Source organism: Triplophysa rosa, linkage group LG8 (assembly GCF_024868665.1).
Source record: "Triplophysa rosa linkage group LG8, Trosa_1v2, whole genome shotgun sequence".
In the NCBI taxonomy this organism is placed as follows: Eukaryota; Metazoa; Chordata; class Actinopteri; order Cypriniformes; family Nemacheilidae; genus Triplophysa; species Triplophysa rosa.
The window spans coordinates 19,977,413-20,004,921 of record NC_079897.1 but is presented as its reverse complement, the minus strand read 5'-3'; the positions used below and the strand labels follow the sequence as shown (position 1 = coordinate 20,004,921).

The 27,509-nt window shown below is 36.8% G+C and overlaps 2 protein-coding genes and 1 long non-coding RNA gene across 5 annotated transcripts; 2 read left to right on the top strand and 1 right to left on the bottom strand.

The window, feature by feature from the left end:
• The first annotated feature begins 6,899 nt into the window (after positions 1-6,899).
• LOC130557569 (uncharacterized) lies at positions 6,900-10,682 on the top strand. Of its 2 annotated transcripts, XR_008963330.1 has the most exons (5): positions 6,900-6,956; positions 7,263-7,376; positions 7,487-7,630; positions 7,778-7,888; positions 8,249-10,682. It is a non-coding gene; the product is annotated as an uncharacterized LOC130557569 (long non-coding RNA). The 2 variants fall into 2 exon arrangements; XR_008963329.1 differs by having other exon boundaries at positions 7,487-7,888.
• Positions 10,683-11,168: 486 nt separating this feature from the next.
• Positions 11,169-15,033, top strand: negaly6 (neuromast-expressed gpi-anchored lymphocyte antigen 6). The gene is made up of 5 exons (XM_057339441.1): positions 11,169-11,270; positions 11,569-11,682; positions 11,791-11,937; positions 12,082-12,192; positions 13,099-15,033. The coding sequence occupies exons 1-5, from the start codon at positions 11,222-11,224 to the stop codon at positions 13,308-13,310; spliced, it is 633 nt and encodes a 210-aa protein (XP_057195424.1). The 5' UTR covers positions 11,169-11,221; the 3' UTR covers positions 13,311-15,033.
• On the bottom strand, positions 14,730-25,581 carry ywhabl (tyrosine 3-monooxygenase/tryptophan 5-monooxygenase activation protein, beta polypeptide like). Of its 2 annotated transcripts, none has more exons than XM_057339435.1 (6): positions 25,448-25,581; positions 21,464-21,769; positions 18,541-18,664; positions 16,218-16,381; positions 16,015-16,110; positions 14,730-15,794 (listed from the first exon to the last, which is right to left on the bottom strand). In XM_057339435.1, exons 2-6 carry the CDS (start codon positions 21,755-21,757, stop codon positions 15,735-15,737), a joined length of 738 nt encoding a protein of 245 aa, XP_057195418.1. In that variant the 5' UTR covers positions 21,758-21,769; positions 25,448-25,581; the 3' UTR covers positions 14,730-15,734. The 2 variants fall into 2 exon arrangements, with proteins under 2 accessions (XP_057195418.1, XP_057195419.1); XM_057339436.1 differs by lacking the exon at positions 25,448-25,581 and adding an exon at positions 25,108-25,231.
• Between the last annotated feature and the right edge of the window lie 1,928 nt (positions 25,582-27,509).

Here is a 27,509-nt window from a genome sequence, read left to right as displayed (position 1 = left end):
AAGAACCATTTATACAGTGTATCGGGAATGAAATATTATAGAACATTACAAACGTCATATAGGGCTGTTGGACAGAAATCACAACTGTTAGCACGGCAGGGCATTTCTTATTTGCAATTTAAAAAGGAACAAGATCAGTTTCAGTAATTTCCATAGATGTCTGTTATTTTTAACTGATTGAAATATATCAGTTGAGCCTTAAGACACTTAAAGACCATAGAACAGATTGATAGATAGTCTATTCTTCAAGGTGTCAAAGATCGAATATATCTTACCAAACTTACTTAAATTAAGTTCACTCTATAGAGAGGGACTGCTTATTGAAACACTGTCTGATCTGTAAGACTCTTCATATCATGTTTTATGTTTACTGGCAGCCATGTTTGAATTTTAGCCAATGCATGCTTTTGTCACAAATACAAAACATTCTAACCACAGAGAGCGTTCATCTCTTTAAAGACCCCGTTCTTTTGTTGTATTGTTTAATTCCCCACCATTCTTTTTAAAATTACACTGCATTATTACATGTCTGCATTAGGGAGTAATGTTTGCCATGACATCTGTGTAATGTGCTGTCCAAAATGTGAAATGAATAGACTGGATCTAAGTGCAGCATCAAAGTAATTTAATAAATCCAAAGTAAAAGACATTTGCATGGCATGGCAAAAACAGAAAACAACACGACTACATACATTCAATAACCAATAACCGACCAACACAATGGCAAAACACAGGGGTATATACCATAGACATATATATATTAACTAGACGCCTCATTGTCCGCTGGATCGTACGTCAACGCCGCCGCCATATTGGTAAGGGCAAAAGCCAACTATAAAGACATACGCGTGAATGGTGGAGATGCAGTTATCTGGATAAAAACACAACATCGTTTTCGTTTCTCAACTAATTTCAATACTTTTCTATTAACGTGGAGTACAGAAACCTTTTGGCTCCAGTTAAAGATGGTTAGACTTGAAAACGTATTTATTGTCATATGGAACTGTAAACTCAGGCTTGTCAAGCAATCGTTTAGGCTTAATAATTGTGTACACATCGCTAATGTGAAATAATTTAGGGTAGATTAAATGCACATGATCAAAGAACACAGCTCATTCACTTTAAAATCATGGGAAAAATCAAAACAATTCAGTTATTTATTCTGTTGCTTGTCTTGTCTACAACATATCAATGAACATGGTGCCATCTAGTGGATTCTCACGAATAACAGGCACAAATAATGGATTTCACATTTCGACAACCATTCATTTTAAAGTAGGTTATAATCGAGACATGAGGTAAGAGCTGGTAAATTTGAGCTCTACATATATCGTAAACAATATGTTAAGAAATGTAAGCATGATTGTGCTTTTAATGCCGAAAAAGCGCAGCTCTCCCATTGGGTTCAGTGGGCTTTTAGTGCACTGTTGCCCTCACCAATATGGCGGCGCCATTGACGTACCGCAGCAGCAGAGCAATGCGGCCAATGCGACGTCTAGTTATTTATTATGTCTATGGTATATACAGGGAAAGTGGCAATGAATCAATGAATTACCATGGCAACAGATGAGGGTGTGGTCTGTGGTTGAAGTCCATGGTGGCTAACAAGAGGGCGAAGCTAGACAGAAACAATACGGGCACGTTCAAGTTCAAACCGGTGCGCAACGTTTTGCTACGGTTTCCGGGTTGACACGTTTCCTGGAAACGGTGTGCAACAGTGTTTGAGATACGTTTCTCTTGTTTGGTGGGTGTGTCAAAAAAGAATGTCAGCCCAATCAGCAGCATGTATATAACCCACATAAAGAGACAGCTCGCGCAATGGGTCCAGGGTAAAGTCGTTTACAAATGTGTCCGCTGCAGTTTACGCAACAATTTAAGAAATTAGAAGACATGTATTTTCCAGTATTCAACACATATTTATACCGATTTCATTAGCTTCCATATTTCCATATTTTTTCATACTTGTATGGTTTACAAGTAGTTTCAATAAGGTATCTTCATAATTCACAATTCAACAAGATGTCATGTTATGTAATTTATTTTCTGTTTGGGGTCAATTCTGTTAGTGGATATTGTAAGAATTCTGCTAAATAGAAGAAATTAAGAGCTATGTTTATTCAGAAAGCTTTGATGTAAAAGTTCCATAATGCAAATAAGATGCAAACCACACCTTTGGAAATGCCTTTATAAAATCTAGCAAGAACCAGCAACCATCATTCTTTAGTCTGAACCAACAATGGCACTTCAATGCACTATTCTGCTGCTCATCAGTGTCTTTTTCTCTGAAGGTATGCCTTTCAATATGCTTTCTATTTACATTTCACAATTTATGTTTAACTTTTTTATTAAAATTTTAAATTATATTCTACAATACAAAGTATATTTTTTTTTTTCATATGATGTATTCTTTTATAGCCTTTTAAGTAAGTCATACATGAAGCAAAAATGTTACAAAATAACATTATTTTGTATTTTTTTATCTCTCAGCACTGTCACTGAAATGTTATGTATGCACGGCGGATCCATCAAATGGAATATGCACAGATAGTGTAAATACCTGCAATTTCAGTGTGGCACCATGACCACAACCATGTAAAGAATAACAAGATAGAACAAAATAACATCTAATACGCAAGTAAAAACAGTCCTCTGGGTTTTGTTAAATGGTTCATCAGTGAATCTTCACATTTAACGTTGATCTTCATAGGTGGCTTTCAACAAAGTAGTACGAAGAAGTGTGCGGATCCCTATTCGTGTATCACTGGGAGCATGAATTTTGGACTAAGCAGAATGACCCTCGCTCTCAGTGCTGTAGTACAGATCTCTGCAACAGTAACTATGCACCAGGTATTATGAGCATATGAGTTGCTCCATCATCTGCCTCTTAGCCGTTTCATTTCATTGACAATCCGTATATTGTTTTTTCATAAATGAGATGCTTTATCAATTTGCCTTATCTATTGCCTTACTAAGGAGCCCTTTATACGGTGGGAAAAATATGAGAGGTATACAGGTGCTGGTCATATAATTAGAATATCATCAAAAAGTTGATTTATTTCACTAATTCCATTCAAAAAGTGAAACTTGTATATTATATTCATTCATTACACACAAACTGATATATTTCAAATGTTTATTTCTTTTAATTTGATGATTATAACTGACAACTAACGAAAATCCCAAATTCAGTATCTCAGAAAATTAGAATATTACTTAAGACCAATACAAAGAAAGGATTTTTAGAAATCTTGGCCAACTGAAAAGTATGAAGATGAAAAGTATGAGCATGTACTGCACTCAATACTTAGTTGGGGCTCCTTTTGCCTGAATTACTGCAGCAATGTTCAATACTTCAGTTTCCTTTCCTGCAGCAAGATTTTTTTCGTCGTATTTATTTGGTGATATAAACTGGAAGAAAGCATGGAAAATACAGAATAAGTTTTGTGTCGGTATAATAAAATTAAGGAGGTGTTGTATAAAATTTTGCATAGAATTTATTCTGTTACGCATGTTTTAGAAAGGTTTAAACTTGACATTTCTTATATCTGTGAATTTTGTGGGATGGAAAAAGAAACTATTTTACATCTGTTTTACCATTGTGTCTATTCAAAATTATTTTGGAAAGACTTGGAAAATTATATAAATAGAAAATTGGGAAGTATGGTGGAAATTAGTATTTTTGGTGTATTTTGTTATTTTGAAAATTATAATTTAGAAAGTAATGAACAACACATTATACAGTTATTTATTATATTAGGTAAAAATCATATACATAAAACGAAGTGGGCCTTATGTAAACCAAACATTTCACATTTTATCAATCATTTTAAAATATATTTCATGACATTGGAACAAATAGATAACAAAAAAGCTCTGAAAACATGTAATAGTTTAAAAGCACTTTCTTTTTCTTTATTGTTTTCTCCTTTTCTTTCTCTCTGGCAATGTGATGTAGCACTGTTAAGTTGTGTTTGTGGCAATAAAAAAATGTATGGTGCTTAAATGAAATGTTACTGTTATACCTCATGTGATGAATTATATACTTTTTATCATTTTAAGAGGTTCGTTTAGTTGAAAAAGATTCTGAAATAATGCCTCTTTATTGTAAATCCGTGACCTACTTGTTGTATTGTCTGGTTAAGTCAGTATAGGCATAAAATGGTGACCTCTTGTGGCAAATGTACTGTATGACAGGCTGCTTTGCAGACACGTTATAATATTTAGGGTCATTCTATATGGTTAGTGGCACATTTGGCATGTGTCAGTAACTTTTTCCTAAAGCACAAACATGATATAAACTCTTAGTTACATAAACCCCTTAGCAATAAATAGGCTACTTGTACTAGCCTAGCTCGGGATTAGCCTACTTGGTTTTAAAAATATATTACCTTGAGGGATAAAGGACATGTCTGGAAATCTTTTAACCCTGCAAGTTGTACAGTAGGCAACTGAGTACACTTTTATTATCAAAACATAAGATTGAGTCAAAGTTGATCATTTAACTTTTCATTAATAATACTTGAGTAATGGTTGACAGTCAATTAATTCAAACTTGAGACTTTTTTTATTAGTGGATAACTTATTTGACATGCAAGTATCACAAACACTTCTTATTTTTGAAGAAAAACCCTAAGTGTCTAACCTAACTGAATGGAAACCTGTTTATATTTAAGGTAATTTTTATACTTAAACATGCTGAGTGAATTTACAAACTTTACAAAATGGTACCGCTGAATAACAGGGCATTATTTGATATAAATTTGATATGAACTTGAAAAAAATGTGTGACTTTTTACCATGTTGTGTTTGGAGAAAAAAAAAATTTTGTTGTAGAAGAATATGGGTATGTCAAACCCGTGAAAGCGTGGTAACTCAAGCCTGTTTCTAAAAGAGAGGTAACGTATACTCAGAGTCAGTAACCATAGTAACCTACTCTGTGCACCTAACCTGGGGCCTCATGTATCAACGCATGCGTACGCACAAAAATGTTGCGTACGCCAGCTTTCACACTCACGGTCGGATGTACTAACAGTGAAATTAACGTGAGAATGTGCGTTCCTCCATGCCAACTTCATGTCTGGCGTACGTACATTTCTCGTGGTTTTTAGAGGCAATGAAGTGAAGTTGAAAACACATAGACTATCAAATCATTAGACAAGTCTATCGCACCACCAGCTGTGAGAAACATGATGATTAATTTGTAATTGATAAAATAATTGACACACTATTGTCACACGAGCCTTATGGGAATATGTTATCAATTATGCAATTAACAAAGAACATATAAAAGCATGAGCAAATTAATACAACCCTTAGTCCACGACAATGGCAGCGTTAGCCTTATTAGAGGACATTGCCAATGGCAGAATCCGAAGAGAACGAGTTTTTAGGGACCATATTGATTTTCTGGCCCACGATGATGACTGGCTTATCAGCTGTTTCAGATTTCCAAGGGCTATCCTCTTGGAACTTTGTGCTGAGTTGGGTCCAAATTTGGAGAGAGAGACAGCCAGGAGCCACGCATTACCCGTTCCCTTACAGGTGCTCACAACACTTGGTTTCACACCGACACCCCCAGTAACAACGGCACAAGCATCATGAAACATGTTAACCTATACCCAGGTTTGGTTTGCATTTTCTTTAGACAAAACTTTTCAGCATGCAACAGGCCTCATGTCTTCTCTGTCTTAAGTCTTGATCTCACCTCAATGTTTCCTTGATTATTACTTGATTATTTAGTTTATGTTGCCCACCTGCAGTTCCTCAATGAGGGTCATCCTCACCTCCAGCCCAATCAGAATCAAGTATTCCAGAGCATCATGTAATATAAATGTAATAATGGTACATTTGTCATGACTTGTTCAATCAAAGTGTATAACACAATATACTAATTTGATGGTGCAGTTTTTTATTCTCCAAAGGTATTGCAATGACCTAGATTTTCTTTCTCCATTTGAATATGCTGATCTGCACATTGTAAAATCCAATGTTTCCATTCAAATTTATTTAAATAACAGCTGCTAAAGAAAATATCCTGACAAATAATATGTTATGACATGTGTCTTCATCAAACGCATTTCTTATCGCACATTCTTCAGGCAGATATGTATATACAGTAAATATGTATCAAAGTGTAACCAAATGTCTTCATTTGATGGAACAGTTTATATTCTCCAAAGGGTATCACAGTAGCCTAGATTTTATATTTGAATATGCTGATTTATGCACATTACAATCCAATGTTTCCATATGTAGATGTAGTTTATTGAAATAACAGCTGCAAAAGAAGAATATTAAAAAAATGAAGATTAGAAAGGTTTCTTGAAGCACCATTAACTCTCCTTTTAATATGTTTGAATTTATATGTGTGTAACACATCGTTCTTATCTAGGCATTGTGATGTATGTTTTGAAACCGACTTTTCCCTTAGAAAAAAGTACCATGGTTTTGTAATAGTAGAAGTTAAATAAACTTACTATTGGTGCATCAGTTACCAATTGTATAACATGGTATACCATTGTTGTTTTCATAAAGATTTTAAGAAAAAGATGGTATGGAAGTTAATTGCAATGTCACTCCATTGTTTGTATTATACTTACATTCACTGAAACATTTTCTGTAAAAAAAACTATGTTGACAAGTACAGTATATAACATTTCGTGATAAAAACATGACATCTCATTATAGGCCAAATTTTAACAAGACGATATTGTTAGAGGATCTTTTAAGCATTCTGCTTGAGAAATTGGCAATAAAGCTCTTCTGATTCTGATTCTGAAATTGAGATGTATGTTAATCAGGCAGCTTTGTTGCATGCGAAGAGTTCCCTATGCAAACAGGATGCAAAAAATTCCTTGGTAAGATCTCACATGATCCAACAATCATCATTCCTTCGGCTGCAGCAATGGCACTTCAATGCACTATTCTGTTGCTCATCAGTGTCTTTTTCACCAAAGGTACAGTGCACACCATTGATTTGTATGGTGTCTTTCTAACTGCTTAACATGTCAGTATTTACGTTTTATTATGTTTTACAATATAATAAAGAATGTTTTTAATAATGACATATGTTTTTAGGGGTTTTGTAAATTCCTTCGATTAAAAAGATTTTCACATTTTCACATTATCTTTTATTATGAAACCTCTTACAAAATAATTGTTGTAATACAAAACAAAAATCATAATGAAAATGTTTACATTGTTAATCTATTTTCTTAAATATTGTTTCCTAATTTTGAATAATTTTCCTATTTATCCCTCAGCACTGGCACTAGATTGTTATAGATGTAAACCAGACTCTGAAACTGAAATATGCACACCATACATATATACGTGTGCATCTGAGTGTAGCTCCATGACCACAACTGCATACGCAGGTAAGAGTGACAAAACAAAACAAATCTATGTGAAGAATCACATGATGACAGTCCTCTAAGGATTTTGTTAAATGATTTGGCAATAAAACGTTTAATGTTGGTCTTCATAGGTGAGTTTAAACACAGTCAAAGCCAGAAGTCTTGTGGAGATCCCTCTTCGTGTCTCACTGGGAGTATAAATTATGGACTAAGCAGAGTGACCATCAACTCTCAATGCTGTAACACACGTCTCTGCAACAGTCAAAATGCACCCGGTGCATGAGTTTTTCCATATTTTCCCATCATTTCTCTACAGTTTCATGACCTTGTTCTACATCATTTCATACATTAATTGTTGCATGTCTCTATAACCAATGTGAGGTTTACAGTAAATACTTTTTTTGCCTTCATCACTTGTATAGATTTGCCACGCAAGTCCCGTAATGGAAAGACTTGTTTCACCTGTGATGATTCAGGCTGCTCAAAGATTTTGCATTGTGAAGGTGATGAGAACCAGTGCTTCACTTTAACAGGTTTGTCCTAAATCAATTAAAAATGTAAATGGATTTGTACTTCCTTATGCAAATTAATGGTAGTTCGTCTGTGCGTTAGGGTTATGTTCTGTTTTCAGGTTTAGTTTCACAGTTTCCCTGTGAATATTGTTCCCTGTTCATTTAGCCAATTGCCTTAATAAACAAAACACCATAGATCAAGTTAAACACATTTTCTTATCATTCCTAATATATTTAATTACTTGAGTATTTGGGTTTAGAGTGTTCTCTCTCTCTCTCTCTCTCTCTCTCTCTCTCTCTCTCTCTCTCTCTCTCTCTCTCTCTCTCTGTGTGTGTGTGTGTGCGCCTGCCTTAGAATTTCACACAAGATTTCTTTTGCAGTTGAGGTGAATGGCAAGCAGAACACTGAGAAAGGATGTTCCAGCAACCTGTTCTGTGGGAACTATGCATCACGTATGAATGAATCACGTATATTGGGCCGAAGTATAGGTTATAACATGAAATGTTGTGAGGGAAACCTGTGTAACAGCACCCAGAGCATGAGTGGTTTCTTTCTTCCACTCATATCTCTAATTTTTCTACTTTTCATCTAACATGAGAGCTCACGAGAGGGCACGAGTTGTGGTCGCACAGGAGCTGCATGTCTGTGGACAACAAATTATATATCTCTATTCCTCTTTTTTATTTGTGTCATTAAGTAACACTGTTTGGTTGCACTGAGTGATGACTGTAAACCACCCAAGACCAGCCAGGTTTAGAGCATCTATATTTTACTGTAAACTGCATCTAGTTAGCTTTCCCTGTCTCTATATAAAAGAGCAACACAATGTGCTCTGTTTCAATTTTACTTATTTATACACTGTAAAAAATCCAACTGGCAAAATGTTCTCCCTACAAAGAGAAATAACTTGAACATAGCATTTTTAGTTAAAGAGTCAAATGATTGTTTTGCATATACTGAACAAAATTAGCCTAAACATGTTTCTAACAAAAATTATTTTGTTGACTGGAATTAGATTCTCAAGTTTTAGGCCAAAATGCGTCAGAAAGTTTGCCCAACTTACAAAACAGTGTATTCTGAACAAGCAATATTGCAAGAGTTTGAAAGTTCCCAAGATGCATTGCAGCATGTTCAATTCTGTGTTTCTTATTTGTTTTTATTTTAAAGATTAGTGTTTTAGTTCTTGCTGGCTTAATTTATGCTTTAATATCGTTGATACTGTTAGTTATCTGTTGAGTTTAGAGTTCTTTTAATGAATGATGGTTTTTGATTGTTACCATGGTTGAGATTTGTGTGTTCAATGTTGAGGTGTAAGTGACACAACGTCAAAGCCGATATACAAACACTCAACACAAACTGTTTAAACAGTTATTTGATCAAAGTTTGGGTTTGTTTGAAGCAGAAAACATTTACAAACGACAAATACATTTGTTGATTTTTAAATAACCAATCTACAGTATATTCTCTATTTATGTTCAGCGTCCAAAAAATATTTTGTTCTGTTTTTTTGTTAGGTAAACATGAGTATTTATGTTTTGACAACTTGTTTTATTAACAAAATATTTTGAGTTGTGTGGACTTCAGACCACATTAGTTGAGAAAACTCATAAATGTGCTTGTGATCGGTTGCCTTATTATTTTAAGTTTTGTCAACTTTTTTTACAGTATACAGTTGATAAAGCAAGTGTAGTTGTAGAATTTAGCTTATTAAGAAAAATCTACCTTTTTTAATTCACCCATAAATTAAAATTCTGTCATCAATAACTCACATTCGTATTGTTCCAGATCTGTATACATTTCTTTGTTCTGATGAACATAGTATTTGGAAGAATGCTTATAACCAAACGGTTCTAGTAGGAAAAATTACTTTATAATTATAATTTGAACACAAAAGAAGATATTTTGAAGAATGTAGGACAGCAAACAGTTCTGGGGCACTTTTGACTACTAATGTAATTTTTCCTACTATGGTAGGAATTTGCTATTTGTGATATTTTATGAACCATAACGTTTTTATCTACATTTAACTTTCGCATTATTGATCAGCATGTAAACATTTGTGACCCTGTGAAAACCCAGGCTAAAGTCTCATAAACAAATTAATTATTAGATAACAAGCATCAAAGATTAATTTCAAGCATTACTTTCACTAAGATTTCAATATTTAAAATGGCATGATTCAGTCAATATTGAAGATATTGTTGTTATATTTTCACAGAATATTCTGTAGGATGACTTAAAGTAGAAAACAGTAAAAAGACTGGGTTTTCACAAGCAGAGTCACATTTGGTAATGAACAACGTTCTAATTGGGAAATTATTTAAAGATAGAAGTAGGTCTGGTATGAATGGCATGGAAAGGCGATTTAGTAAATAACTTTGTTTTCTGTTTGTGATGAGAGCATTTTAATTGTTATACATTTGCTGTTTGTACGTTGTCAGTAGTTTTTTTTATTTACAAATATTAATTATCAGACTTCTATTAAGAGGGCATTCCCTTTAAGCCATAGAGCCTACAATACATACATGTGGATATCAAAATTTTAAGTAAATGGCCTGATAAAAGATCATATCTTATATTCAACTGGCTAAATTGATTAAATATTTCTTTATTTTCAAAAAACATATTGTCCGGACCTCCGTTTAGAAGAAAACATAAAGACCAGACCTCTTGGAACTTTAATTGAATACCCCTGCTATACAACTATAAAGTATTCTGTTATATTTGTAATATTGGGAGCGGGTGAACTGTCAGATTCTTTTTCTGTTGAGGTCAGCACAGTTTTGCATGTATGAGCCCATGTTGCTTGTGATTTTTGCCTCCAGATATTATTTTCTCTAATAAAATATCTAAAGTTCATATTCTGCAGTGAGTTTTATTTGAACACTCTAGTTAAACAGGGGTCCGTTTAAAAATACAGTCTAATATGTCATAATGTTGAGCAACAAAGACACAAACAACCTTGAAGTAAATATATTTAAGAGTTTTGAAAAACCTAAAATCTATTCTGTCTCTCACAAAACTTATATGGTGGTGCTTATATGTTTCTCCACTCTCCTGTACATAAAAGGCACAAAGATGCCCATATTTACAATGAATTAAAAACAGCATACAACAATGTGCAGAGACATGCATGCACACATGCAACATGACATCATTGCCTATAATATACAGACAAGTTTCATTTTTTTTAACTGACCACAGGGTAGCATTCTGCTAGTAGTTTAATGTTGACAACCCCCTTTTAAGGTATCAGTTTCAGCATGTTTCAAATTTCAGTGCAATTATTTGTTACAGGCTGGGGGATGTAGTGTTCTGTTCACACACTCGCTTCAGTCTGAGCACAAATCAAAATGGCACAGTGTCTTCTGTTTATTCTGATGAGCACACTTTTCTACAAAGGTAATTGCTTTTTCTTTATGCACATTCTGACGTTAGGTCTAAATGATTTGTATGTTTATGTGATATGCTCATGTGTGCTACTGGAGGAGTTATGTGATCTTTGCAGCGCCAAATGTATTGTATTGGTATTACTTTCAAACTTTCAACAAATAAGTTGAAAATTATGAAATTTGAATAGGAATATATTCTTGTTCCTAAAAATTCATTGCATTGCTGTATTTTTTATGAAATGTTATGTTGTGATCAGACAATTCCGTAACATTTTATCTTCTTATATATATACATGAACATGTTTTAGTAAATTCCCTGACCTGTTATCAATGCATACCCGAGACATCAATAAAATGCACTGAAACTAAAGTGGAGTGTGCTGTCGGTCAGTGCGGTACCATGAAAACCACATCTTACATGGGTAAGAATTAAGGCAGGCGAGTAGTTCACTCCAGAATTTAAAATGCTGCTTACAAAACCTTTCTAGGTACAGAATCTTACAGTCTTTGTGTGTAAATGTTCACTGTAGGTAACAACAAGTTGGCTGAAATGATTATGAAGAACTGCTCTTTACCTCAACAATGTGTGACTGCATCTGTGAACCTAGGAGTTACAAAAACAGTCATCAGTAACCAATGCTGTGATACTAACCTGTGCAATTACCAGAGCGAGCCAGGTACTTTCCACAGTAGAATAATGGATGCCATTTTGTGACAATAAATGAAAATATGTTCAATAAATATATCAAATCACTTACATTGCAAGTTTCAATACTGTGCTGCAGGTCAATGTCACTTGTTATATTGTCTTTGTTTCATAGAATCACCCAAAAATGTCCCAAATGGTATAATGTGCTACACCTGCAATGGAGGGGATTGCTCTTCAACTTTGGCATGTGTTGATAGTGAAGATCACTGCATCAAAGCTACAGGTATTCTAACACACAAACCAAACAAGACAATATAAAAGTAATTAAAAGCACTTAAATGACTTAAGCACTTAAAGGAATAGCTTACTTTTGAATTAAAATGTCATGATAATTCACTTACCCACATGTCATACATTACATTTACATTTATGAATTTGGCAGACGCTTTTATCCAAAGCGACTTACATTGCATTATACTATACATTTGTTTCTAAATGTGCAATCCCCTGGGATCGAACTCATGACCTTGGCGTTGTTAGCGCCACTGAGCAGGCAAGCCCTCTGTCTTTATTTCTTCTGTCGAAAACAAATTGAGGTGTATTGGGAAAGCTTTCCAGGGTTCTTCCCCATAATGGACTTCAACGGGGGGATTTCAGTTTCATCGCAGCTTCAAAAGGCTCTACACGACACCAGCCGATGAACAAAGGTGTCTAGCGAAACGATTAGTAATTTTCCAAGAAAGCAAAACAATAAACCTAAATATATGGCTTGAATCTGTTTTTGAAAGAAGAAATAAACACACGGGCGTCTTGTTTGACATGTGGGTGAGTGAATTATCAATTTTTAATTTTAAAGTGAACTATTCCTTTAAATGATCTTGTAAAAATTTAAGTTTTTAAGTTTTAAGACTGACTAATTGTTCCTCACTCGAAGCAAGTTCATCAATGTTTATAACATACTATACAACTAAAATGCATTTCCTTATATCAAACACTTTATAATGTTTTGTGACATCATATTAGAGTCTTGTCTGCACACACCCCTGCAGGCACTGAAACAGTGTTGTATTACTAAGACTTGATGTCCCAAAACAACACTTTTTTTTTGCCTCATTATTGAAAGGAAATATAATACATCTGTCAATGTCCTCTCATAGCTGCAGAATGACTATGATCTATCTATCCACAGTTGATGCTGATGGACAGATGATGATGATGAGAGGATGTGCCACCAGAAGTTTTTGTAGAGGCGACCTGTCCACACAGATTGGCCAATCCAGCATAACCATGGGTCTGAACTGTTGTAGAGGAAATCTTTGTAACAGTGCCACAACTGTGCGTGAGAGCAGTCTGTTTCAAATAGGGCTGCTGCTGTATGCTATTGTACAGGCATCAGTTTGAACTTTGGGGTGTCATGGTTCTTCATAGGGTGTCAACTCTACAGATATTCATGTACCGTTGCTGTCCTTCAAAACCATTGGATGTCCAAATTCACTGCTTTTCAGGAAATGGAAAAAAACATTGTACTTTTAAAATGATTAAATACTGTGTTGTCAAAGTTAAAAGCATGTTTTAATACCTTTTATTGGTTAGATATTGGAAGTGACAAACATAACGAGTGACTAATTGTAATGATTTATGGCAAATAATAAAAATCGCCAAATATGGAGGTTGCAGAAGGACAGTAGCGATATGTTTCTGTAAGATTGCTCCTACATATGAAAATATAGAACATATGAGCATAGTTGTATGAGTGCTTGTTAGATTATATTTATTTTGTATTTACAGAAACTTTTACATGGATAATTATTGTCTTTGCAACTGAAAAATCCAGTCATTTAACTCTTTCAATAAATTGAATAGATTTCAATTGAGCGTGTAATAAATCTTTATGTATGAGACCACCACAGGTCAGAGCAACTAGTTTCTCCGAAACTAGCGTGTAACAGCGTACATATGTTAACTGATATTTTCCTTTCAAGATGACGAGGGGTTAGGTTTCAAAATGGAATTTAGTTTCAAGACACAAATATGGTTCCATAAATCCTTTATGCCTTAGGCTTTTTAATTGTCTTGGACAAGGAAAATTAAATTGCACCCTCTTACACGCTCAAGTACATGCATCCATTTCATAACCTAAAAAGAAACGCATCCTGGTTTTTTTCTATTCCAAACCTTCCATTAATGTAAAACTTTGCCATTTCTCTTCATCGCAACATAAGTCATTTGTCTATTCATTATACTACACTGTAATGCTCTTTGTTTGCCATAATAGGGCGTGAAAGAGCAGAAGTATAGTATAAATAGTGCTGCAGATGCTTGCCACACTCCCAAAAATAAAGGTGCTTCACAGCGATGCCATAGAAGAACTTTTTTGTCTAAATGATTCCATAAGGAACCTTTAACATCTGAAGATCCTTTCTATTCACAAAAGGTTCTTTGTGGCAAAGAAAGGTTCTTCAGTTTATAAAAAAGTAAGAAAGAGATGGTTCTTTAAAGAACATTTGACAGAATGGTTCTTTGTGGAACCAAAAATTGTTCTTCTATGGCATCGCTGTGAAGAACCTTTTAGGCACCTTTTTAAGTGTGTATATGTTTAATTCAATTCTTTCATTACAAGAGAAAATCTGGTAATAAAACCAAAATCAAAGAATACATGCTTCCCAATTCTTATTAAAAAATCCCAAATAATGTATCTATGCTGACTGGCTTTCCAAGAACACGTTTTGCATATATCTGATTTGCAAGAGTTTATGCATTCCATGTGGCCAGACACAGCCCTAAACGGTTTATTAGACAGAACAAAAAACAAAGCCAAAAAACTGTTAAATTATTTTTTATTCCACTTACATGAAATTACATATTTTCCCTCCAAATAACATTTATGCTTGGGTGTTCTGTATGAAAATTCCAGAGACATGACACAAAGCTAGCCAGCCCAACAGTACCCCCGTTTCCTCCCCATATTAACTACTTCAAAGCCACATGCAATTTAGGCAAGTATCAAAAGAAATGAAAGGAAATTGTGGAAAAAACATTTTAAAAACAAATTACTGGAAAAAAAAAAACTCGCACTGATATTTCCTACTGCTCTGCTTATACAGTCAAGCGGTAACCGTACAAAGCTTATGTGCTCTTTGTTCTTAGGGTCCACTATACCTCGTGATTGACAGGGAATAGGTAAATGCCATTTGCAGGGCACCAAATGCCTGGAATAAGAAAACTCCAATAAATGGAATGTATTTTTTGCCCATGATGTGTGAGCCAGCAGTTTTACCATGTAACACATTGCTGTTGTAACTTTAGTTGTAGCCTTGCACTGCTATCCTCACATATGCTTAAATCAAGGGCTGTTTATAAAACACAAATGCTAAACTGCCGTATATAATGATTATGGAAAGTGACTCTGTGACAGAGATTTACAAACAGTATAACAAAAGATTGAACTTGCAACTTTGCATGAGCCCTCACTCGCCTCCTGCACTAATGCGACAACCTAGAACTCCCTGCTTAGAAAACAAGGTTAACAGCAGACGAACCATAGCCCCTTCCCATGCCTAGCCCCTTCCCATGCCTAGCCCCTTCCCATGCCTAGCCCCTTCCAATGCCTCGCCCCTCCCACCCGCTATTTAACCCCTCCCACCCACCTCCCATGACACAAATCCTTAGGAAAAAAACCCACAATGACAGGGAAGGAAGAAAGCAAGGAAGGCGCAAGAGTAAAAGAACTAAAAGAGACAAAAGTTGACGATGAGGTGGTCTCAGTGTTGACGGTGAGCTGGAACAATGGCAGGTGAATAACGGGAAGGACTGACAGAGCGAGACTCAGTTTTCCCGCCCCTCCTCGGCGTCCTCACCGTCTCCCTGGTTATCTGAAGTCCACAGCTGTGAGGAGGAAGAAAGGACAGGAGACTTTGAGCCATGAACACTGAAGAACCTGCTTGTTTTGGTACACTACAAATCTGATGTAATCACATGTTTTTCGAGTTCCTTTAAATGAGATATAAGCAGCATCAAACGTAAGCATGGTCCAGTTTGGCAAATTAGAATCTCAAGAACATCTCATTTATAACCTCTTTTCAATGCTAGCAAAGAGAAAACTTACTGTCAAGTTGTCCCGCAGTAGCTGCATGATCAATGTGCTGTCTTTGTATGACTCTTCATTCAGTGAATCAAGCTCTGCAATGGCCTCGTCAAAAGCCTACAGGAAGCAGATGACACACAAACCAAAGTGATGGGTTATATTGGGGTGTATGAAAAGTATGCAGCATTCATAGTCTAACTGTGGGTTTTACATGTTAGTCTTACCGTTTTGGCAAGCTTACAGGCCTGCTCAGGCGAGTTGAGAATCTCGTAGTAGAATACAGAGAAGTTGAGGGCCAGGCCCAGACGAATGGGATGTGTGGGCTGCATCTCTGCCTTGCTGATTTCAAAAGCATCCTTGTAGGCCTCCTGTGAATTGGTAATGATAGCTGAAGACAAAGAAAAAAATGTGTGAATATATTTCAATGATCCTGGATTTAATAAACAGTTAGTTACAGTCCACTAGTGATTAGGAAAACAAACAACATTTGAATATTTCACACAGGGATGCATCTGGTGTGTCTGCCAGCTCAGAAAACCTGATAAGAAAACACACAGCCAGTTTGTTATAGGCTGTCTGAAACGGTATTATCCAGCGAGGGGTTTCAATTTTCAGCCTGTCTCTACGTACAAGCCATATAAAGAGTCTCCTTACATGCTTGTAGACCACCCCCTTCCCACTTGTTTAGTACACAGGTAGCGAAGATAGCTAATTTGTTTTAGCAAGCATTGGACAATGAAGCTATCCCGGCGTGGGGTGACCGAGCTGTTTTTGACACAGTAAAAAAGTGTTTTTACACGACCATTGGAGAATTTTAACCAGACCCTAAAGAATGATACCAGGAAGATGGGCATCTGATGTCCCCTGTAAATTTGTGAAATGAAAATTTACCACTAGGGGGCATGCCAGCACAAACTTTGCAGTACGGCTTTCTGTTACAAGGCTTTTGCACTGGGCACTAGGAGGGTGAGGCTATAACATGTAAATGAGCAGCTTTCAAACTTTTCCACTCTGAGAGAACAGACAACACAACTGTCAGCATCTAGCCATTTCATTCAACCAAATAACAGGCACGTCTATGCTCTCATTGCTCATGCATTACATTACTTAAAGGGACAGTTCATCCAAAAAAAAAAATCTGTCTTCCTTTCCTCACCCTCAAGTTGTTCCAAATCTGTATAAATGTCTTTGTTCTGAAAAACACTGAGAAAGATATTTGGAAGAATGCTTGTAACCAAACAGTTCTTGGCCACCACTGACTATCATAGTAGGAAAAATGACAATGGTAGTCAAAAGTGCCCCAGAGCGGTTTTCTTTCCTACATTCTTGAAAAAATATCTTCTTTTGTGTTCAACAGAACAAAGAAATTTATAAAGCATGGTAGTCAATGACTATGCAGTCAATGGTGGCCAATAACTGTTTGGTTACAAGCATTCTTCCAAATATCTTTCTCTGTGTTCATCAGAATAAAGAAATTTATACAGATTTGGAACAAACTTGAGGGTGAGTAAATGATAACAGTTAACAGACATGAAGAGCCACATTAAAACTAAGAAGAGACAGATTTTTTACTCAAAGGCCATAATTATTTCGATCAATCAAAATACATCCTAATAAAAAAATAAGAATGACAACATTTCCTTTCAAACAAGACAGAACAGAAATCCGGCAGGCTGTGGAGAATTCAAGCTCCACCCACACATGGGCTCTCATTCATTTACGAGGTGGGTGGACTCACATGTCAGCACCTGCTCCAATGAAGGAAGGAAATCAGACTGCTAACCGTTTCCTCTGCAGACCTAAAGACCCTCTTTTCTTTCTCCCTTTCCCACAACAGAATCCCAGAGCCACGCCCTGAAAGCTTGTCAACCTCCTGGCACAGGAAGTGAGACACAACCTTCTTCCTGTTATGCACACTCTGACCCTCTTCCTTTCTCACTCTATCATGACTGAGACAATAAAGAACAAACCACTTTGAGCTTTGAAACAGAATTATTAGCTATGCCATTAAACTGTGTTAACATCAGATAAGGGGTCTTTTGTACTGAACGAGATTCAAATCATAACCCGCAAAAAATGTAGCGCATTCTCTTGACATTCTCATAACTCTTGAATTAGTCTGAGGTTTTTATGAATGGGCTTGTAGGATCCTCTTTAGAGATTTCCACCCCCTTACTTCCTCTCTCATGTCAACAGTTTGCGGAAATAGTTACTTTTTTAGCAGAAGTTAGTGTGTTCAGGTGACACGGACATTCCTATTCACAACCACATATTTGAGAATAACACAAAATTTCTCAAATGCCTACCCGATTATAGGCATTTGCGGCTCGGTGGTTAGAGCATGGCGCTAGCAACGCCAAGGTCATGGGTTCGATCCCAGCGATTGCACATAATCAGAAACAATGTATAGTATAATGCAATGTAAGTCGCTTTGGATAAAAGCGTCTGCCAAATGCATAAATGTAAATGATTATCCAGCTAACAATGTTCATCAGATTTCAGCAGCTGCAAGTGAACCTAACCCCATCATGTTATGTAAAGACTTACAGGCTTTCTCTTCTGCCACAGCCACCTCCGCTAAGTAGCGATAGTAGTCGCCTTTCATTTTCAGATAGAAGACTTTACTTTCAGCAGGGGTCGCCTTGGGAATGAGGTACTTGTCCAGAAGGACCTAGAACAAACAAAAAACACAAGATAATAACGGTTTAGCATCCTAGTTTGCTTTTGAAGGTGTGTTGAGGGAAAAGGGGAAGTAGTCGTGAGCAGGACAGAAAGTCAACAGTCGAGATGGAGAGATAATATACAAAGTTCTGTAAAACTTGTTTGGCTACACGCTGTTACAAGTAACAAGTAAACAGTCGCAGTAAAATCTCTCCAGTACCATTTACAGTACACACAAAAGTCCCATGTCACAAAAATGGTTGTTGCATTTTGGGGGGGGGAGATCAGGAAAATGGACTACGCCGTATGAGCTACAGCTTGTGGAACTAGGTCATTGAGCTTGCTGGGCTCGTTCGCAGCTCGACTGGCCTGATTGTCGCCACGCTGAACAGAACCACAAGGTTGTCATTGCAATACAAGTATCCATTAACTCTTCAATGGTGCTCTTACAAAACACATGTAAGTCCTAGGATGAAAAAATGAAGACTTGTACTGTACTATCAAACTGATGCTGTCAAGGTCATTCTAGTTGAATCAGAGATGCGAATGTAACTTAACTGTTGTGTGACCTTAATATGATCAAAGTTAAAACCAATGGGACTTTGCATCACCATAACTGGAAGAACCGTTTAGGCATTCCTTTGCAAATGAATGCTTAAATCTTAATCTTAAATTACATGTCGTTGATGATCCAGTAACCTACTTGTATGTGCAACAGTGGGCAACAATGCTAAATTTCATAAAGCTGTCAGATTGCATAACCATCTGCCTCCCCATTCTCTTTGCAACAAGTCAAGACTTGTAGATGAGAGATCACAGCAGCTTGTGGCGGTTTCATTATTTTATATGTGATGATAAAGTGTGACTTTCCACCAACCACAGCACATTTCCTCCTTTAAATCCGTGGAAAATGACACATTGTGAGGTTCCAGCAAATCAGTTGTTAAAAGGATAGTTCACCAAAAATAAAAATAGTCATCATTACTCATCCACTTGTCATTTCAAACCAAACCTGTATGACTTTCTTTCTAATGCAGAACACTAAAGAAGATATTTTGAAGAATAATGGTACCCAAACTATGGTGGTACCAATTGACTTGCATTGGTTTTGTGTCCATACAATAGAAGTGAATTGGTATCGCCGTTGTTTGGTTAGCAACCTTCCTCAAAATATCTTCTTTTGTGTTCTGCAAAAGAAAATCTTTAGGTTTAAAATGACAAGAGGGTGAGTAAATGATGACACAGTGTTCATTTTTTGGGAGAACTAATCACTTTAACGTGAAGAATGAGAGAACAGACTGTTTTACAAAAGGTGAGAAAGGTAAGAGCGTGTAACATTCAGGTTTTAACAGTTTCAACAATAATGTTGCTAAAATGGTTCACTGGTAAATTAACATTAATACAAAGAAAAAAATACAAAAAACAAGAGCTCAGCAACTGCCATTATGGGATTAGAGAGGTGAGTCAACCTGTGCAGTATCACACAGCCCCTTTCATGCTATGAGCGCACAAAGTGAATGTATTCCCTCCCCTCAAACACTGTTAATCTGACTCAGGTTGCCGTGGCCACAGCCTCGTTCTCTTTGGTTTGAGCTCATCCGCTCAGGACCTGGTGACGAAGATAGATAAGAAAACAAATATTTCCCAGATGAATAGGTCTGACATCACAACGAAACATAGTTTTTAAACAGCCTAGCAATAATTTAACAGCCCTTGAATCACAGTGGGGTTGAGTGCCCTGTTCAAGTGTACAACAAGCTCAGGAAGAGATGAGTGGTCTTCTATGGCCCACACAACCACAAAGGCTCCACTGGGTTTTCGTCACGAACAAATTGGTTGAATTAATGGACACTAAGGGTTGCGTCCACAACCAGCTTATGCAAAGCATTCGACTAAGCAGTGTACGGTCCACAGCCGCATTGTAGAGTAAAGGTTCCCTCGTGTTCTCTGGAGTCCTCTTTACTTCCCACACCTCATTACATATCCTCCACTTTCCCACCCGAGCAGCTGCTAAAATCTAATTAGCGCCCATGCTCGCTTACTCAGACTTTGGAAGGAGGGGGTGCGTGATTTTCTGATTTACGGCTTATGGAACTGAAGTGGACACAAAATCCAAATCTCCTGTGATGTTTGCTTGTATAAAACATTGCGACTTGTTATTACTATGCATACTGTGTCAAAGTTTTTGTCATAGGTTGACGTCACTGGCATAAAGTGGTTGAAACAGCATCGAACAATAACAATGAAAGCATAAAAAAAGGCCTTCAAAGACTTAAACGGGGTGAAAAATTGTTTGGGTTTAAATTTCAGACAATTGTTTCTCAGGTAAAATAAGGAGACAGAAACCTTGACAGTAACAGACATAGAGTGTAACATGCACACTGTAATGTTGAATCTGTATAAAACAGCTTTAAACAGGTGGAGATGAAGATTGAAACAAAGGTTAAATAGACCCTGACCCTTTAAATCCGTCATCATCAAGGAGGGCTCTCACGTACGATAACTGTCCCGGAGAGAGGACACCTGAGCGTACATTGGAACAAATGAGATCAGGCCTGGACTAATAGGCTTGGCTGAAAGAGGTCCTTGCTCATGATGAGTTATTAACGCAAGCAGGATTATCAACCTACGCTAGCCACCAACACTTGGAATAAAGAAACAGGGATGAGAATTTTGCTTTATAAATTTACACAGATTTGGAGAAGTTGAACATAGAACAACCTTAAGGAACAATGCCTGTATGAAAAAGTAATAGAAAAAGATACGCAATGCTTTACACTTCAGACTTGAATTGTTTTGAGTTCCTTACCAGGACATCATTACAGATGTCTTTCAACTCCTTCTCGATCTTCTCCCGATATTCCTTGACCATCTGATGCTTCTTGTCGCTGGCGTCCGTCTTCTGCTCGATGCTGGAAACCACTCTCCAGGAGGAACGGCGGGCACCCACTACATTCTTGTAAGCCACAGAGAGCAGGTTGCGTTCCTCATTAGACAGTTCAGTGTCACCCTCAGTCACGGCCTTCATAGCGGCTGCCATATCATCATAGCGCTCCGCCTGCTCGGCCAGCTTGGCTTTTTGCACTAGCTCGCTTTTGTCCATGGCTGCTCAGTGCTGAGAAGAAAAGAGTCCAATTTTAAGATTACAGAGTTCAATCAGACACACATTCTTAATTAATTAATTTTCCTGGAAAAAATATGTTGATGACTCGACCTGCACTACAAAGATTTTAGTCCAAGAAAATCCTCAGCCAATGCATTACACTGAATTTAAAGGGATAGTTCACCCCAAAACAATAAATATGTCATAATTTCCTCACTTTCGAATCGCTCAAAATCTGTATAAATTTCTTGTATAAAGATATTTGGAATTAGGGCTGGGCGACATATGCCGCAATTCACACTACTTATATGCCTTAAATCGATTCTCGGTTTTATGCACAGCTCTTCTGTGAACTACGGCTCTTTTATCAGTAGGGATGGCCCTAAAACTCTATCACGAGAATTCCTGGTATTTGTTGAGATAACGATAAAAATGACGATATATCCATAACGCCATCCACCGCTGTTTTTTGCGTCAAGTGATAGTAGCTGCATGTAGTCTAGACCCTCAGAAAAACAAATATTATCAAAAAGTAAAACATACCCCAAATCAAACAGCTCCTAAAATATACCTACAGTATTTTTAAATAAATATAAAAATATATAATAAATATAAAATATAATAGTGAGATTCGACTTCAAAAGGTTGTAGTAAAGAAAAGTTAAATGAACTAAAGCTCAATAAACACATCATGTCATACCTAAAACTGTATAAATTCTATTGTTGGATGGAAACGATCACATCACGCTGTCAATCACTCTCTCTTGAACTGTGTGAACCTTCTCTTCTCACTGCAACATACACTGAATCTGTCTATGACTCGCGCTACAGAAAAAGAACAGAAAAATGCGGATAAAAGAAATCTAATTAAATAATCCATGCTTTCATATACTCATAAACGTATCTAAAATAACGTAATACAAACTCGCATTTTGTACCGTATGTAAACAGGCAGCAGTGCTGTGCACGCTGTGTCGCTATGAAAGCACATGTGGGCGCAAGCTGCGCACGGGACGATCCGTTCATCTAACAGGCAAGAAATCATATTAAACAATTTGCGCACGCGCGCATAACATCTAACGAATGTTTAAATAAATACTTTTAGCCAAACTAAATGTTGTGGTGTAACGTATTATATAACTATCAACGAATACTTAACAAACGAACTAAATGAAATGAAAGTGAAACTAAACATTAACTCGGATGCATCTACAGAGCCAACCTAAACGAGATTTAGAGCTTTTAGTGCAAACTCTTTCTCAGCTTCACGTCTGTCCTCCGCTATACCCGTTTTCGCTTCACATAATGAGCTGTGAATGGGTCTCACAAAGAAATACGTCATCAACTAGAATTTATCGTTTATATCGAGGGAAGACCAATTCCTATTGTGATGGGGCATACTGTGACAGTACGTACAGAAATTAATTTATTGGAACTTACATTAAAAACAGGTGTCCGCCTTAAAGTTTACCGCTATATTTATTTGATTTACTTTTGAAATTTGACCATTGCTCAGCTCCCTTGGCATCATGGGATAAATAAGTGTACATCCGATCCACACTCACGAATCTTGGCGGTAGTAGTATACTATCCGGGTATTTCTCGCCTGTTTTTTTGCATACTGAGGTTTCGGACATACTACTCATGACTCATACTCATTTTCGCCTACTATATAGTATGGAAGTAGGTGATTTCGGACGCAGCCTGTGTGTGTAAATCGTTCTACTTCTGTGTCCCATATTCAGAGTTTCTGCGTGAGAGCGCCTTCTGGCTTTCGGATGTTGCGGCATTTAACCGTATTTCATTGAAGAAACTGAGCATAAGAATTGCACGATATATCGCCCAGCCCTATTTGGAATGCTTATAACAAAAACGGTTCTTGGACCCCACTGACTATTATATTTATATATATTATATCATATTTACAGAAGTGCTAAAAAACACACACCAATGAATAAATTAAAGTAACACTTCACAAAAATACCCTTTGTCTTATGAAAAAACACGGATCACACGTATCAACTAGATTTAGATTTATCAACATACCATCTTCAATTTAACATACTGATCTGTATATTTACATATATACTCCACGTATTGATTGCTAAAGCTCAAAATATGACATTGACACACTGGAATCATTTGGGTACCTTTAATGTTAAATGTATATGATTTTTGGAGCTACTGAGGGCGTCATATGGGATGACATGAAGTTGAGTAAATTATAACAGTATTTTCTAATTTGGGTAAACTATTCCTTTCACTGTTTTTTATTCTGCCTAAACCACAGATTTACTTCTTACATGCCAGATGTCTCTATACATAACCAGTTGCTTGGCAGCTGGCATGATCTATTGCTTTTGTGTATCACAAAAAAACTTAAACATTCAGATTAAACTGCTATCTCTGAGCACCATTACTGTCATTTTACGTATGAAAGGTGTTCTAAAGTGTCATTATTACACAAAAATCTGAGCTATGCCATAAGTATTTAAACCTACCGGGTGGCATTACAGCGCGAGGAAATATGCGGATGTGCTTTTCTTGCCAACCACGCCCAGTTCCCAATCCCATAGTTAACGTTACCCATCTACACGCTTTTCAAATCACGTCTTCATAATAAATTCATTCGTTTTGCAAGAACAGAGAAATACCACAATATTAGTGAATATCGCTTAATCGGAGTGCATTGGTCACTTGCCCACTACACTAAGCGTAACCAATAAAAACAGAAATAGGGGTTTGACTTTTATTTTTCGCTTACTTTATTTAACAGTACATAAAAACAACAACGATGACAATTCCACGGGAATATGACAGAATGAGAAATGTATTACGTATTTGACCAGAATCTAACACAATTGTAAAGAAATTAACGCTGTTTTATGTTCAACGGAGTTAGCATGTTGGCTAAGTCATAAGAACCGAGGTCTGCCCTGCCCATCGCCATGGTCGACTGACCTCGCAGTCAAGAAACCTGCGCCTCGTCTATGTTATTTGTAACGTTAACACTAAGACCCCACAAACACATTTTTACATGATTTAAGTTGCACAAGTTTAGTATAGTCATGGGACTAACGTTAGACGATAAACCGAAGGATGGCGCTGATTGTCATGCTGAGCACTCGATCGCAGCATGCATGACATGTTGAGAGACAGAAAAGCTCGCCTGATACTATCAACCACATGACCCGAAACAATAGAAAATGAATAAAGTTCGCTTAGAGTAAAAGTAACGTTACATTTTATTTAACACGGATTAAACTACATAAAACATGACTGAATTGGCGGAAGTGATGAGAACTATAGCTTTGGCTTGTTTCACAAAAATGTTCAATAACAATACATACGGGCTAACACTGAAGAATGCTCAATGATGATCAAACGAAGTGATATCCAGAGACATGGCATTAAACGTTTAATATTACGTAACGCGTTTCTATTGTAGGATCGACCACACCAGACAACCCACCAACAGCAAGAAACAAAAAGGGGCGGCCTAGATATGCCAAGCAAAAGCTTATTGTTCATTTTCAATACGTTAGCATTATCGGCTACTTAGTCACTCGCCGTGTATCGGCCATCGCCATTTAAATTTCGCTTTACATCTCAAAGAATGAAACACGGCCCTGCTCTGTCAGACTGACCGAACGAACCTGGCATTTATCCCGATCTGGCGTATTCTCTTACCTGAGTGTCGGGGAAAACGATGGTCCTGTCGTAGCTAAGCTAACCGCGGCTCACAGCTGATTCTCACGGGCTATCGGGCTAATCCACGGGGTTTCCCTCCAATCAGACCAGCCCCAGGAGCCGAGACAAGGATGGGCCATGTGACGTCAAAGGTAACCAAGGCGACGGCTGATTTCATGTTGTCTGTGATTGCACGAGAGCCATGTGAGAGTGGTGCACCATTTTCCCTCCACTTTTCCTTCAATGTTCTCACTCACCCTTACGTTCATTGTATCACAAAGGTTTAATTAAATATCGTTTTTTGTGTCATCTTAGGCATGCTTATATTAAGAGTGTAAATATGTTCCTTTAATTGATTTATTTGTAAATCGTATTATATTGTATTGTCATTGTGTTGAATGTCTGTACTAGAAGCTTCCAACACCAAAGAAAATTCCTTGTGTGTGCAAGCACACTTGGCAATAAAGCTCTTCTGATTCTGATTCTGATTCTTTAGCTGACCCCTGTTCACTGAACAAGCCAAAATACATCTCACCAGAAGAAAAAATATGAAAAATGTATGAATCTGTTCCAAATCCGATATTTTTAGCTGCATTTTGAGTATTATGTAACAAGGGCCCTCATTTGAATCCATGCTATCACATTTATGTCCAGAATAATATGTAGGCCTACTCTGTCAATATTTACTTTACAAAAGTCCACTTTTGCTTTGTGGCAATTAAATATACATATACATGTGTTTACAAACCTGAAAAATATACCGATATATACTATAAACATGGTATATCTTGTGAAAAACATGGAACAGTGTATGAAAAAATCCGTCATCATTTACTCACCCTCAGGTTGTTTCAAACCTGTATAAATGTATTTGTTCCAATGAACACAGAGAAAGATATTTGGAAGAATGTTAGCAATTTTCAGTTCTGGGACATCATCCACTACCATAGCAGGAAAATAAATATTGTATTTTTTGTTCTGTTGAACACATAATGAGATACAGTATTTTTAAGAATTTAGGAATACAAAGAGTTCTCGGGCACCTTTGACTACCATTTAATTCTTCCTACTATGGTAGTCAATGATGTCCCGGAACTAAAAATTAACATTCTTCCAAATATCTTTCTTTGTGTTCATTGGAACAAAGTACTTTATAAAGTAACATTACGAAAATGTATGAAAAAGTATGAAATTACATGAGCGTGAGTAAATGATGACAGAATTTTCATTTTTGGATGAACTATCCCTTTTACATGATCAAGACTGTGAAGACTGAAGAGCGTTCATAGGCAAAATTAGCACGCAAGGACACACATAGCTTTCTTGGTAGAAGAGGCACTATTTCTGCACTACTCCAGTTTGTTTCCATGGGGAAATGAGTCTATTTTCTACATTGTCACATGTCCTCCCATCAGATATGAATTCAGTAACCTATTTCAAAACTCGGTTATTATTGTTCAGTCCACAGTGAGACCAATACACATGCATAAGTGCAACCGATTTCTACAAAGATATGCAGCAGTCTCACTCAAATGTAAATCTGAATGGTGATTAGAGTTTGCTGGATGACTAGTAGGGCAGGTTTTTTGTTTACCTAAAGACACACCCCGGTAAATGGTGAGAATCACTCGCTTGAGTTTTCCACAGCTACATTCAACACTATGGTTCTCACACTCTCAGTGTAGTTATGTGAACGCCATGAGCACACAGAGAAATCTATGCAGTGAGGAATGACAAAAAGTCAGTCATGGTCTTTGCAAAGGGTGGGTTGACATGCCTCGCTCTCTTTTAATACAAGAGAAATGGTCTTGTCTTTTCAAACACAGACTTTAAAGGATGTCACTCAATGCTAATTAACTTGATGGCAAGAGTACTTCTTAAACAAAACCAAAGTACACCTAAAGTAACACTTTCAAGTATGCATTGTATGGTACTGTTTCAGAAAAAAAAGAAGAGTCACATAGCTTGTTAAGACAAGAGTGTTCCCTTAGGGTGTGTTGTAAATCAGCCAAGTTGTCATCGATACAAATAACACTAGTTTACCTACAGATATCAAATCTCA